The following is a 13,083-nucleotide window of genomic DNA, read 5'->3' as shown; positions in this document are numbered from 1 at the left end:
GAGAAGCAAAAAGAAACAGGGAAGCAAGATCAGATCCAGGAACAAATGACAAAGTACAAGCCTAATGCCCTGCACAGCTTATACGGCCCACTGTCAACATTGAATGTGTACCCTGTCATCCAGAAAGAATCAAAATACTAAATCAGTTCTCTAGATCCTTCCCTTTTCTCTTCCTTCCCTGTGATTTACAATTACTACTTTTTGTTCTTATCTCTTCCAACTCCAAAGACAGTAAGGTAGTTTTGAGTTTGCTTGTCCCAGGGTTTGCCTGTTTCTGCCCTCCACGTCTGGACAAACTCCAGCTTCCAATCCCCTGTTCTGTCATGGCTTTGAAAAGATGTTCTTGTTTCTTGGCCACCATCTCCTCCCGGCTCCAGATCAGAATGTTAAAGCCTGAGAAGAAAAATTAAACGCTGTGCATCAGAAACCCTACTTTAAATATAATGCCTTAGGCTATGACAGATACGCCAGAAAGTCAAAATACTTTGTTCTGTTCTATGGTATTTGCAAAGCATAGAGTATGCAAAGATATTTACTGTAAATGCTATCTCCACACAGCCATGGAACTTTGATCTAATTAAGAACAATGAAGTAATTCCTAATCTCATCTGTCACAGGTGTAACACCTAAATCTCCCTTAATCCCATACAGCCTGCAAAAAACTGAGTAATCCTGGCTCTGCAGCCTAGGAAATGAGATAAATTAAATGAAAGAGAGGGTATACTCCAGCAAGAAAAGGCTTTCCCCCCCTCCATGATATTCTGCCACTGTGACATGGCCAGCAAATGACAGTGGCTCCCTGCTGTAGAGAGGATTCTCACTCTGCTGGACTCCAAGCTCTCAGGTACATTTCACAGGAGATGACTAGCAATCTGTTTTCTGACTGCAAAGGTGGAAGACTCAAAATAACGTCTTGATCTCTTTTACAGATGTAGATTATAGAGAACAAGTGTGATTTGAGAAACACTCACAATTTGCTTTAGTTGGGAGAAATAAGCCTGCTCTTTTCTGGGGCTGGAACCCACCCATGCTTAATGGCCCCAGGTTTTTTTTTCACTTACCCATGCCAGAAGCCAGCATGTCTCCCATGGGGTTAAATTTGTTGAGCTGAAAATGGAAAAACAATCAGAGTCTGTAAGAGCATCACTGCTTATACAACAGAGTGATAAGAGCACCAGGCTTATATAACAGCAACAAACCATTTGGAAAACCCAGTGGTCCCTATAGAGTACCAGAGAAAACCCACAGATGACTGTGGATCAGCCCTGCATATGTCAGCAGCTTTAGCTGGCAGCCATACCCTCATGAAACTGTAAGTCTGTCACAAGTAAAGAGGATATTCCTATTGGTCTAGTCCTAACCCTTATCTCTTGGCCACAGGTCAATACAAGGCAGTCTTTTTAGCTGTAGTTCTCAACTCACCGAGATGATACCAGAAGCGTTTGGATCATGGAGTTGACAAACCATCTCCCCTGTGTTTCCATCAAATACATCAACAGTTCGTAGTTCATTCACCGTGTAGCCTGGGAACTTAGGATCTGGGTAGCGACCTGCTACAATGAGGTCATAGTGAGGATGCCAGGTTGCCTATTCATAGAGCAGAATGATAGGGAATTAAGAGGAGAAAGACAGAGCTCATACTGACACACACCAGACAACTAGCTGTGTGAACAGAAATTTGTACATCCCACCCACAGCTTGAGGAACAGTGCTCCGCTGTGAACTGCAGCAGTGTGAACATCCACTCACCAGTGTAGTATCCTGACCAGAAATCAGACCACTTCTGATTTACAACTGGCTGCTAGCACCAAGACTCAGACTGCACTCAACTCACCTTAATAGGTGTGAGGTGCTGAAACTGCCGATGAGGATGTGGGATCAGATGCTGTGGCTTGGTCCAGTCTGAAGATGAGTAAATCCTGATTTCGCTGCATTGGTCTGTGCTCAGGAGCTTGGCACCATCTGTTGGGCTGAAATAAGCTAGGAAAGGGGAACAATAAGGCAAACAAAAAGATCACAATGCAGTGACTGACAAGAAATATAAAAGTACCATTTTTCTGATTGGAAACCCATTGCTATTTCCTTAATAGGGATGTGAATATGGTCATGTGTCCCAACAGACAAGAATTCACCTGTCTCAAAGCTCTTACAAACAGTGAACTGAAACCTACAGCACTAGATTACATTGGAAGAATCATTGTTCTCATTTCAGAATCACACAAAGAGACATTGCAAAGAATGGAACTTCATTGTTCAAATGGAACAGTAGTGGAAAAGGGAGACAGACACCCCCAGTTTGGATTTCCACGAACTGGTAAAACTGCATCCAAGGGTTTGAGTCCCATGCTCTTTTGTCCCATGCTCTGCTTTTGGCAAAGGAACTGCCCCAATAAATCCAGTTTTCTAATCTCGGCCACTGGTGATGCTTCCAAACTCACCTCTCAAGGCACAGTGCTACAGTTTGTACTGCAAGTCAAAGACCGTGCTGCAGCTGCCCTATCCACCTCCCTGCTTCTGACCACACGTTCCCGATAACGGCACAACTTCGAATCTGAGTGAAAACTAACATTGTCACAACAATAAAAACTTAGCTGAGCAGACTTTTTTTAGACATCCACGCAATGAAATCCTTAACTCACCTGCACTGACAGGTTTGTCATGAGAAAGCAGATGAAGAAAATTCATTTTGTTTTTTATGTTTCTAAGGTCCCAGATTTTGACTGTCTGATCCACAGATGCTGTGGCCAGCAACCATTCACATCGGGAGTTGAACTCCACATGAGTCACTTTCTTCCTGTGTAATTTCAGCTTCCAAATCTGCAGCAGAGGAAACAGAAAATCATACAGAAAAAAAAAAAATCAAGGTCTGGATTAAAGGAATGGAATAATAATCTACTAGTGGAGAGTAAAGAGTCCCACATTTACAGATTAACAAAACATCTAAAATACACCAAGAAATGCACTTCAGAAATACACACTGGAAACAAGAAAGGAGAAGAACGGCCTTGGTAATTACTTAATCCCAGGAGAACTCTGATCCACCATTTTATTACAGCTATGAGAAAGGAAAACACAATCCTTGGTATGAGTGCCACTGTACAAAGCAAGATCACATCTGTAATACTTTATGCAGTGCCAGTCTTCCACCTGCAGAAAGATTAAAACAAACTGGAACAGGTACAGAAAACGTGCTGCCAAGATAATAATAAGGAGGAAGGGCCTGCTTTGAAGAATACCAAAAGAGCTTTTTTTATCTTGGTAAAAAAGATGAGAGAAGATATAATTAGCTTCTAGAAATACATCAGCAAAGAAACATAAGGGTAGAAGAAATATTTCCATTAAGAAGAATAGATGGAAATAAACTGAATAAATTGATATCTGAATCTGGAAGATTATTTCTAATCAAAAGGGTGAAGCTGCTCCATCCTCCCTACAATAATGGGTATCTCCCAAGTGCAGAAAAGATTGTCACATTCTTTCACCATAAAAAAAGGAAAGAAAGCAACTAACCTTGAATAACCACAAATCATTTGGAGCACTACTGACTCTGACCACTAATTTACAGAGCTGCCTCTGGCCACAGCTCATTGGGTGGCAAACTCTTACAGATGTTATCCTTACAGGCAGGAGTAAGTAATTCCCGTATGACGGTACAGCAGGATCTTGAAAGCAGGGTCTACTCCAACTCTTCTGTGACAGGTTTCTGTACTACTGCAGACTAGAAGGCGCCTCTGCCTGCCCCCTCGTGTCTAATTGCGGTACGGCATGTTCTATCCCGACATTCACGGAATTACCCATCTGCAAGTACCAAGGTTGTTGGCAGAGGGTGCTCACATCTTCAGGTTACCCTATAATTACTGCCGCCAGTAGCAAGTACTGTTGAGTGAGGGGTAGCACATGACACCGTCCCTGTTTGGGAATTATTATTACACTCAACAGCGTTAAAATGTCTAATGAATGGCAGAAGTGAAGAACTTCTCACCACCTACACAATGGGTGGACTCATCTAATGGCCTGCAAAGTACTTGCTCCACTTTTCAGCGTCTCTGTAGTGGCACATAAGCCATGAAGATCCCTGTAAAGGAGATGCTGCATACAAACCTCTTCACCAGAAGTGCTGAGCAGGACCACGTTGCCCACATTATCACCCGTCACCACTGCACGGCAGCTTGCACAGACATCAACACTGCAATACCAGCAACTAGAAGGAAAGACACAAAATCAGCACTGTTTCCACTGGCAAATGAAGGCAGTGGAGGTCCGGTTCACATCTTGTCCCTCATAAGGGAGACTGCAACAGATTTTAACTGCAATCTCCTGCCTGTTGGTATGAGCACATCAGGAAGGGGGACAGCTTATCAACAATAGCTTTCTGTTGGTGACTGAAAATTAAGTAATATCCTAGTCATTTGTTTAGTGCTCATTAGATGGAGAGTGGCACACTGGGACAGTGGAACAAAACAGAGACTGAAGAGCCATCTGGTGCTTGCATATGAAAAGGACATGATCTTTTCCTGCTTTGGGAAAGATCAGAACACCCTTGTGACATTGACGACTGTATAGGAACAGCTCTAAAATTACATCTTCTACAAAACGCTGAAGCAGTAGTAAAGAAAAGACAAAAGCTTTGGACTGGAAAGTTGCAAACTGTCAAAATGTCTCAACTTCATGGTCCAGGAAAGAAAACTGAATAGAGACTTATCTAATAAAGACCTTAAGATCTTAACCTCAGCTCTGCTCAGAGGGGAAGGGCAGCAAGAATAAATCTGGGGTCCTTTGGGAACTTGTTGGAAAAGCTTCACTTGAAAAGATAAATTATTCTAGAATTTTAGGTCATGGATATTAGCATGGTGAGCCTGAAGCCTCCAGAAGGGCAGCAGGGTAAACTCAATAAGCTGAAACTCAGATTGTGCCAAAATGTTTTGTAGCTTTCCAATGCTACCTGAGCTGCTCAGACAGAACACTGACAACAATGAAAATGAAAAAGTTATCTTGCTTTTCTCACCTCACACTTTATGAAGTGAAAAGCTATCAGTATCTGCAAGACAAGAGATAGCGTCACCAGAAAGCAACACCAAAACATGCAGGCAGCATGCTCAGCTACGTAAGTACCCTGTAGCTGCCTAGCTTGTTATCTACCCTGCAGTGCTAGGGTTGGGACCAGGAGCCTGTCTCCAAGCTCCCTCACAGCACCAATTCATACCAAGAGTCTCCTAACACTGCCAAAGATTAAGATGTTAGAGAGCACAGTAAGCAGTGCAGCATTAATCCCAAGGAAGAAAGAACCAGCCTTGCAGTGCTCCCTTCTCACCAAACATTGCGGTACTCATGACCACGGACCAGGGCACAAGAGATCACTTGCACCACTCTGCCCTCAAGATCCTGCAGACTTAGGGTGCCATACCTTGATGCCTCAAAAAGCTTCACTGCCTCATAGGGATTGAATTTGATGTCTCCAAGAGAACCTCCCTGCCCTTTCCAGAATACACACAAAGCGAAGAGGCATCAAGGTTAGAGGACAACATATAACACATCTCCTGGAACACAACGTCGGCTTCCCTAAGTACAATTAACTGCTTTCTGTCAGGGCATGTACATAAGAACTCTTTTTTTCTAATCTGTTTCCAATCTCAGCACGAACATTCTGACCCTGTAAGTTCAACCTCATTAGTGGCATTGCTTCTTCTGCTATGGGCGTAGGACTAATCTGCGGTGAACTACCTGGCTCAAAAAGGCTTAGGAGATCACAAACAAAACTAGCACCATTCCACACTAAACCACATAAAATCTCACAACACCCCTACACCAAGGTTTTCTTACAGAGAATTAATTCACCAGTTCCCTACAAGCTGCTTCTAGTGCTGTATCTGGTTCTTCTCAAAGTACCAGCAGGCAGGATGAGAGCAGTGCAAGCAGAAAAGCCTACTGCTAACTTCATGGCACAGGAATCTTATGTTCTGAGTTATACCGTTGTTATGTTGCTTTCCTCCATCTGTCTACTGAGGAAATGTGGAAGCCCTACACAGAGACAGAAAAGAAGGATGCTTGCTAGGAGTCACTAAACTCTTTGATAGTCAAGTTTACTCCATCTTCTGCTCACAGAGCAACTACTTAATATAGTCTCTCACCGTTAAAGACTAGATTTCAAGAAGACAATGAAGACCAAAAAAAGGCCTACCTATAAAGCTTACCTGTCTTCACAGCTGTAGAAGCATGGCATGTCCATTCAAATCTAGACATCGCTGCCGTGACAGGCACCCCCCGGAACACAACACCCTCATGCCCAGGACCCAGTCTATCCCTCTTTGCTCACCTGGCCAGTCATCCTAGCACTACTTGTGTTCACCTTCGGCCCTGTTACAAGGTTGCAGCTGAACAGCCAATTTGGAAAACATTCATGAAAGCTGCCCCCAGAGGAATCAAGCGGGAAAAAGTAAACCTAGATTCCCTTACTTACCTTTAAGCACTGAACTAAAGTAACTAATGGAAGAGTTTAGGCTTCCTCATGAGTCCACAGAAAAAACAACAGTCTGAAAGGGTATGACATGGCAGCATGGGCAGACAGTTGACTCTGGCAATTTATCTTCTCTTTTCACTCATCCTGAAGGAGCCCAAACTCTAAATTTTGGTATTTTAGATAAGCACCAGAAGTTAGGTGGGATGACCCTTATGACACGCACCACTGGAAGTCATTTGTGGAGAAACAGTGAGGGGACTACAAACTGTCCTGTAAAACACATCTGACGAGCAGCACTGCTAATAGGCGAAGAGTTTAAAATGTTCCCCAAGACACACAGCTGTAAGAGATTTAAGAACAGACAGCTGAGGAATTCCACTGTGGCATCCCCACACTCTCCCATGTATAAAAGCAAGTGGGCAGCATCAGAGTCCCTCCCCTTCATGAAGAAAAGGTCTCTCCTACCCACCACCCTGTTTCAGGGAAAAATAAAAAGGTAGAGTGAGCATCCCTGGAAGAGAAAGGATCCCTGAAATTCAGACAACAAAGGACTTGTTTTTGGAGAAGAGGAAGCCCAGCTCCCACATATTAGAGACAAACATCTCTCTCTCTCTTTCTGTAGCGCTCCTGCCAGCAGGACACAGAGACCCAAAGCATTGCTGTATTTCTTACTCCCAGTCCGCGGTGCTGGTGAAGACCCGGATAGTATTGCCATTAAAATCCTGCAGAGTGGTAGTGCCAGCAACTGACGAAGTGTACAGCTGACTAGGGTTAAAAGGGTTAAACTTCATTCCTGTGATGGCCCCTCCAGCTCCCATCTACAAGGAAGGAGATGAACAAAAGAAAAAAATCTACTGAGTGATGAGCAAAGTGCGTTCTGTAATTCTGCATTCACTGCTACATCCTTAACAGCAACAGTGAAACACACAGCAGCCCTTCAAGAAGGTGAAGACAACCTTGTCTTCCCACATAATGGCTGTGTAGACAGCTGTGCTCCCAGAGGACAAAACTGCAACTCCTTCAGTCCCAGGCAATGTATTCCCTGGCTGGCTGGCACCACACTGTTTACAAAAAGAGAAAGATGACTCTGGAATTTCTGGAGAATAGACCTCCTCCCAGTGTATACCAATGATAATTTAGAAAGGGCATAAAAATTACAGAGTCTTGGAGCCCCTGTTAGAATGGGAACAGCTGAGTACAGCAATGAGAGGCCGTGCCAGCTACATAAACCGTTCATTCTAATTCAGTTTTTCACTTTAGATAAAGAGATTTTGTTTCTCCCCACTCAAAGATGTTTCCTTATCTCACAGAATTAACGTGTGCAGAAAATGACCTAAAACAGACAGACCCCCTGTGCCCACTTGTTTCTGGCATCCCTTTAAGCTAACTGGCTTGCCAGTTGCTGTATTACTTTTCTACTAAGCACACACCAGGTACTGCTTCATTACGAACTTAACACACCTCAGTTCTTCCCAGCGCTAGAACAGTCTAGGACTTAGGAACGAAGATGCTGTTGCACCTCAGTCCTGCCCCGTTGCTGGCTAATCTGCAACACAAGACCTCAGTTTTATCTCCAGTATTTTGTGGGACTCCAGTTTTCCCTCCTAGCCATTCCACACACCCAGAGGCTTACCCCTTTTATGAAGCAGGTTTTAGTAAGTACTTCATAGTCCCAAAGGATGATGTCTCCACCTTTGGAACCAACAGCTACAGTACTGGGGTATGCTGGATGCCATTCCAGGCATGTCACTCTCCTGTCAAATGGACTTGCTGTTCGAAAGAGGCGGTATGAGGCAAGAGAACGCAGAAAGTGCTGCTGCACACACTGTTAAAAAGATAAAAGAGATTCTCTGAAGATTCTCTGAGGAGTGGTTACAATTTCTAACTGCTGTCAGTGTTAGCACATTCCCACAAAATTCTAAGTCTCTCTGTAGAATGAAGAGAACATGCTGTGCTCAAGCAAAACAGCCTGTGACCACACAAATCCACACCAGCCAGAGCACTCAGAAAGCAAGAGCAAACTGAGAGATATCACACTTTAAGTGATGTACAGGTTGCTTAGACTCATGGACTGAGCTAAGAAGGCAGGATACTAAACAAGGAACAAAAACATGCCTTCACACCACTAAAAGGCACTTACGACTATTTTTGTCTTTACTGAGCATCCCAAAATGTCACACATCATCCAGAGATACAATATTATGGTCCTCCACCCAAGTTGCCAGAACATTTGAAACAGAGAATAAGAAACCATGACACAAATGCATTGTTATTCAGCTGTAGAACAGGTACTACTTGGATGAGCTTTGTGATTTCTTTATCATTTGGATACTTATAATAGAGACATCATCTGGAAGATTTAGCTAGCCTAAGTGTTTCCCACCTATGGATTTTCAAATGAAAGAAGGAGAAGAGCTCTGAAAAAGTAAAACATTATGGACTTGATGGAATATGTCTATGAAGAGGAAAAATCAACACTAAACCTAACATGATTAGAGAAGTAGAGTACAAAAATAGTACAACAAAACAGTTGGATTGGCATGCAAAAGTAGCACTGTGCAATAATTCCACTGGTAGAGTGGGTAAGTTTAAGTATGATTCAGGGAAGAACAGAATTAACAGAGGATGAAACATACAGTGACAGGGCTGGGGCAACTGGAAGGAAAAGCCATCTCAGCTCTTGCATTTTACAGGATTAAGAAACATAATGGTGTGACAGACTTGGAGCCACAAACTGTGTATATGAGAAACTTTAAACCCCTTTAAAGTTTCAATGCTTGCACTGAAGATGTTTTTATGTAGGGAGCTGAGATGTCCAACATGTCAAGAAGGAAAACTCTCCTCACCTGCCTGAGCTGTGCCCGAATGGAGCCTCCCAGCATGTTCTGGTAGACATAATGAACAATGCTGCACTGCCGGTTCAGCTGATGGAAAACGACTCCATGGCTTCTCCCCATGGACCCACCTCCACTCAAACCTGCCAGAGAGAAAAAAGAGTAGAACTTACTGAGGGCCAACGCCTGTCACCTTCATCCACTATACAATACAGGAAGACATCTGCATTTGCTCCTTCATCCATGAAAAGCTTTGGCCACAAGGTAATAATGTAGAGAATCTTCTTACACATCTAAAGTGCAGCAGCCTCTGCAATTGTGGAGCCCAGTGCTTCCCATAGCCTGCCAGAACTTTGTGTATGCTTCGTTAAACCTTCCTTCCCCTTACAAAAATGTATTGAAGAGACAACAGAAGAGTACTAAAGCAATGCCAAAGGTGGTGCAGTAAACAATTTGAATGATTCATACCCAAAATACAACAAAGTTATCCAAAGCCCCCACAACTTGAAAATATGTCATGGGAGGTGTTAAGCCCCTGGGTATAGCAAAGGGAAGGTCAGACATGTCACCAGCAGAAATGTGAACACCTGAAAATTCCCCAAGCACAGCAACGAGTATCCACACAGTTCGTGAAATGCCTGTTTATGAATCAGAATTTTTGACCTGCATGGGCTGTAATCCATAGAGTCTCCCTACAGTACCACGAGTTTTGGTTTTGATAATAGACTTGCTGATGCCTCATTGCCTGAAAACCTTTCTGTTTGGAATGATTTTTGCTGAGAGTACAGCATGCTTCTACATTTTGTTCACGTTCCAAGTTTTTATCTTCAGGGACATTTACATAAAAATAGATTCATTCAGTCCTGTGTCTGTGATCTAATCATCCCCATGGCAATGACCTGTAACACCTGGGGGATCTAGACATCAAATGCATTTCTTAAGAAACAAAAATGCTATTTTCATTTAAAGATATTTATGAAAAAAACAGCAGAACAAAAAGGATATGGATCATTCTATATTAGAAACTAAACAAAAGCTTTCTTTAATACAATGCTGGAGCCAAGAAATGCACAAGTGTGAAAATAAACCTCTTTGTTCACATGCCAACATAGTGTCAACACTTGTTACACCTGTTGAAATGGGTATAAAAGTATTTATATTCTAATTCCTTTTTTTTCACTGAAAAATTAGCATCCACAGTTCCTCCCTCAGAGATGACAGAAACAGAGGTACTTTTTTCAAATTCCATTTTATTATGAAAGGTAATTTATTCAGAAACAAACTTTTTAGAATCTGCTGGAAGAAACCCTTTTAAAAGGTGTTTCAATTGCAAGAAGCTGAACTTCTCCTATATGGAGAAAAAAAAAAAAATTTCCCAAAAGCCAAAAATCAAAACTGGAACACAGAATGAAAAAGCTTAAATACAAAGGTCTTAAACTTTTTTAAAAAGTTTGAGGAAAAGTATATTTTGCCTCTACCTCCAATTCCCTCTGAATCCTACAGGAATTCCAAGTGTTTTACCAAATCTGAAAATCAGGCCGTGAAGTTACAATGCAGATGAGAAGATCCTTTAACTATCCACTATTATACACAGAACTCCTTTCAAACAGGGTATTTTGCCTCTGCATCCACTCTTCATAATGCAAACTGCTCCAACTTTGGAGTTATAGACCAGACAATGGAAATGTATAAAATCATAGAACTCCTCTGACTGCTGAAAAACACTTCAATTATTTCTGGATCCTTAAAGCCAAAATTGTACAGCAAGTGTGTAATATTTCCACACAAGGCAGTAATTCTAGTGATAAAATTAAAGGTTTTATGTGAGAAAATGAGGCTGAGAGGAGATCTTATCCCTCTCTACAATTACCTGAAAGGAAGATGTACCAAGCTGCATGTCAGTCTCTTCTCCCAAGTGACAACTAATAGGACAAGAGGAAAATGGCCTTAAGTTACGCCAAGGGAGGTTTAGATTGAACATTAGGAAAAATTTCTTCCCTGAAAGTTTTGGTTGTCAATGATTGGAGCAGGCTGCCCAGGAAAGTGGTGGAGTCGCCATCCCTGGAGGTATTCAGAAGACATGCAGATGTGGCACTTAGGGACATGGTTTAGCAGCGGACTTGGCAGTGTTAGGTTAATGGTTAGACTCGATGATCTTAGAAGTCTTTTCCAACCTAAATAATTGTGAAAATAGTCCTTACTGCAAGAGAAACCTTCTCGATAATGCAAAGCATTAACCTTTCCAGTATCGCCTCTCCTCATTACATCAAAAATCTTTAGTTTTTTTTTTCCAAAGTTACATACTAAAGGAGAAAAATGTACATGAGGAGAAATGATATAGTGGAAATTCTGTCCAGGCTAAGCTGAACACAGAGGTAAAAGTATTCCTACTTACTGTAGCAAAAGTTAGATTATACAAAGAATTGGGTGGAAATGACAGTTTAGACTGCATGCTGTGGGATACCATCTTTATGACCAGAAAACTGCATTAAGAATTGCATGACAGAAAAAACAATGTATTACCATGATTGGTCTGTCCTACAATAAAGCAGAAATCAGGTAATTCAGGAATTTCACAAAACTTAACCACCCTGAAATGAGATGTGACAACATATTCAGTTCTACCAAGGGGTACAGAATCTCAAAAATGAAACACACCTGCATGTGCACACATACCCTAGACAGATAACTGGAGAACATATCACCCCAGTACAAGTCCATGTATCACTGTAATATATAATCCCATTTTAGCACTCATGCCTGGACATGCTTCTTGGTATCCTCCCTCTTCAACTAGTCTAATCCTGTCATTTAGGATAAACCTGCTTGGAAGAAACAATAAGGATCTGAGGAAATGTTACCAATTTTCTCTGAGGGTTTGGATGTTTTTCTCATGAACCACCTCTTTGCTTGTGGCTCATTCCCTAATTCCTCATAGTCCGGTTTCCTTTTCCCAGCTGATTTTGCCTCTTCCATCCAATGGCCATGTTCCTTCTCATGCTTCTTGTGCTTTGGCCGGTTCACTGGAGCCATTCTGCCTGACCCCTAAAAGCAGACAGAGCATGGAATGTAACACTGTAATATACTTTTAACTAGAGAACAGAGAGGAAAACTGGAATGAAACATATCCCAGTGGTTTGAAAATAGTCATTATACCTGTACCCTCTTTCATCAGCATGACAGTAGCTTTTTGTTGTGTTTAGCTGGAAAGGGTAAGAGGTTCAACAAATTCTTTGTTCACCTATGAAAATGAATGTATGCTAAAGCATTAGTTTTGACAGATGTGCTTCTACCACACTTTTAAGCTTAAAATCCACAGTTCTGCATAAATTACAGCTGTGAAACTACATAATACTCTATTTCTCTAGTAGTTCACACTGAGCTCTCTAGATCTAAGGAAAAGGTCAGAGCCTTTACAGTGACGGCCAGGGACAAGTGGTCTTCCACCAGATGCTCAGAAGTTTACTTCCTATTTAACAACCACTTTTCCCCACATCCCCCACCTGATATTTGGATTGGGCTCCTACACTGGTGGCAAGCATACTCTCTAAGCAGAAGTGGGACTCTCACGTTATGACGAGCAAAACGCCACCCGACCCCCGAGGTAAGGTGTGGGCCTCCCACAGCCTTTCCTCATAGCTGGCAGGTGATGCATCACATGCCGTCTGCAGCTGCAGATCTCCCCAGAAGATCCTCCGCGAAGAGCCTCGTAAAGGCGCTCGTGCTAGCGCTAAACTTATTTATAACTTGTGACTGGCTGTCACGGCTACCTACCCATGTTAAACAGAGCTC

The 13,083-nt window shown here is 42.3% G+C and overlaps 1 protein-coding gene across 1 annotated transcript; it reads right to left on the bottom strand.

Annotated features, from left to right (window-relative positions):
- DDB2 (damage-specific DNA binding protein 2, 48kDa) lies at nt 1-12,324 on the bottom strand. The gene is made up of 10 exons (XM_010139043.1): nt 12,153-12,324; nt 9,304-9,434; nt 8,091-8,282; nt 7,130-7,275; nt 4,102-4,201; nt 2,640-2,817; nt 1,835-1,980; nt 1,423-1,587; nt 1,062-1,107; nt 1-393 (listed from the first exon to the last, which is right to left on the bottom strand). The coding sequence occupies exons 1-10, from the start codon at nt 12,322-12,324 to the stop codon at nt 143-145; spliced, it is 1,527 nt and encodes a 508-aa protein (XP_010137345.1). The 3' UTR covers nt 1-142.
- Between the last annotated feature and the right edge of the window lie 759 nt (nt 12,325-13,083).

Source organism: Buceros rhinoceros, unplaced genomic scaffold, assembly GCF_000710305.1.
Source record: "Buceros rhinoceros silvestris isolate BGI_N320 unplaced genomic scaffold, ASM71030v1 scaffold26716, whole genome shotgun sequence".
Classification (NCBI taxonomy): Eukaryota; Metazoa; Chordata; class Aves; order Bucerotiformes; family Bucerotidae; genus Buceros; species Buceros rhinoceros.
The sequence above is the reverse complement of the archived record's forward strand: the minus strand, read 5'-3'. Positions and strand labels throughout refer to the sequence as shown.

Bases quoted from the DNA above. Each gene is read 5' to 3' on its own strand.
- DDB2 (XM_010139043.1), bottom strand. From the start codon at position 12,324: ATGGCTCCAGTGAACCGGCCAAAGCACAAGAAGCATGAGAAGGAACAT. The intron at 8,283-9,303 runs GTGAGGAGAGTT...TCTTTTTAACAG, and splicing joins TTCGGGCACAGCTCAGGCAG to TGTGTGCAGCAGCACTTTCT. The intron at 4,202-7,129 runs GTAAGAAATACA...CTTTCCTTCTAG, and splicing joins ACCAGCACCGCGGACTGGGA to TTGCTGGTATTGCAGTGTTG.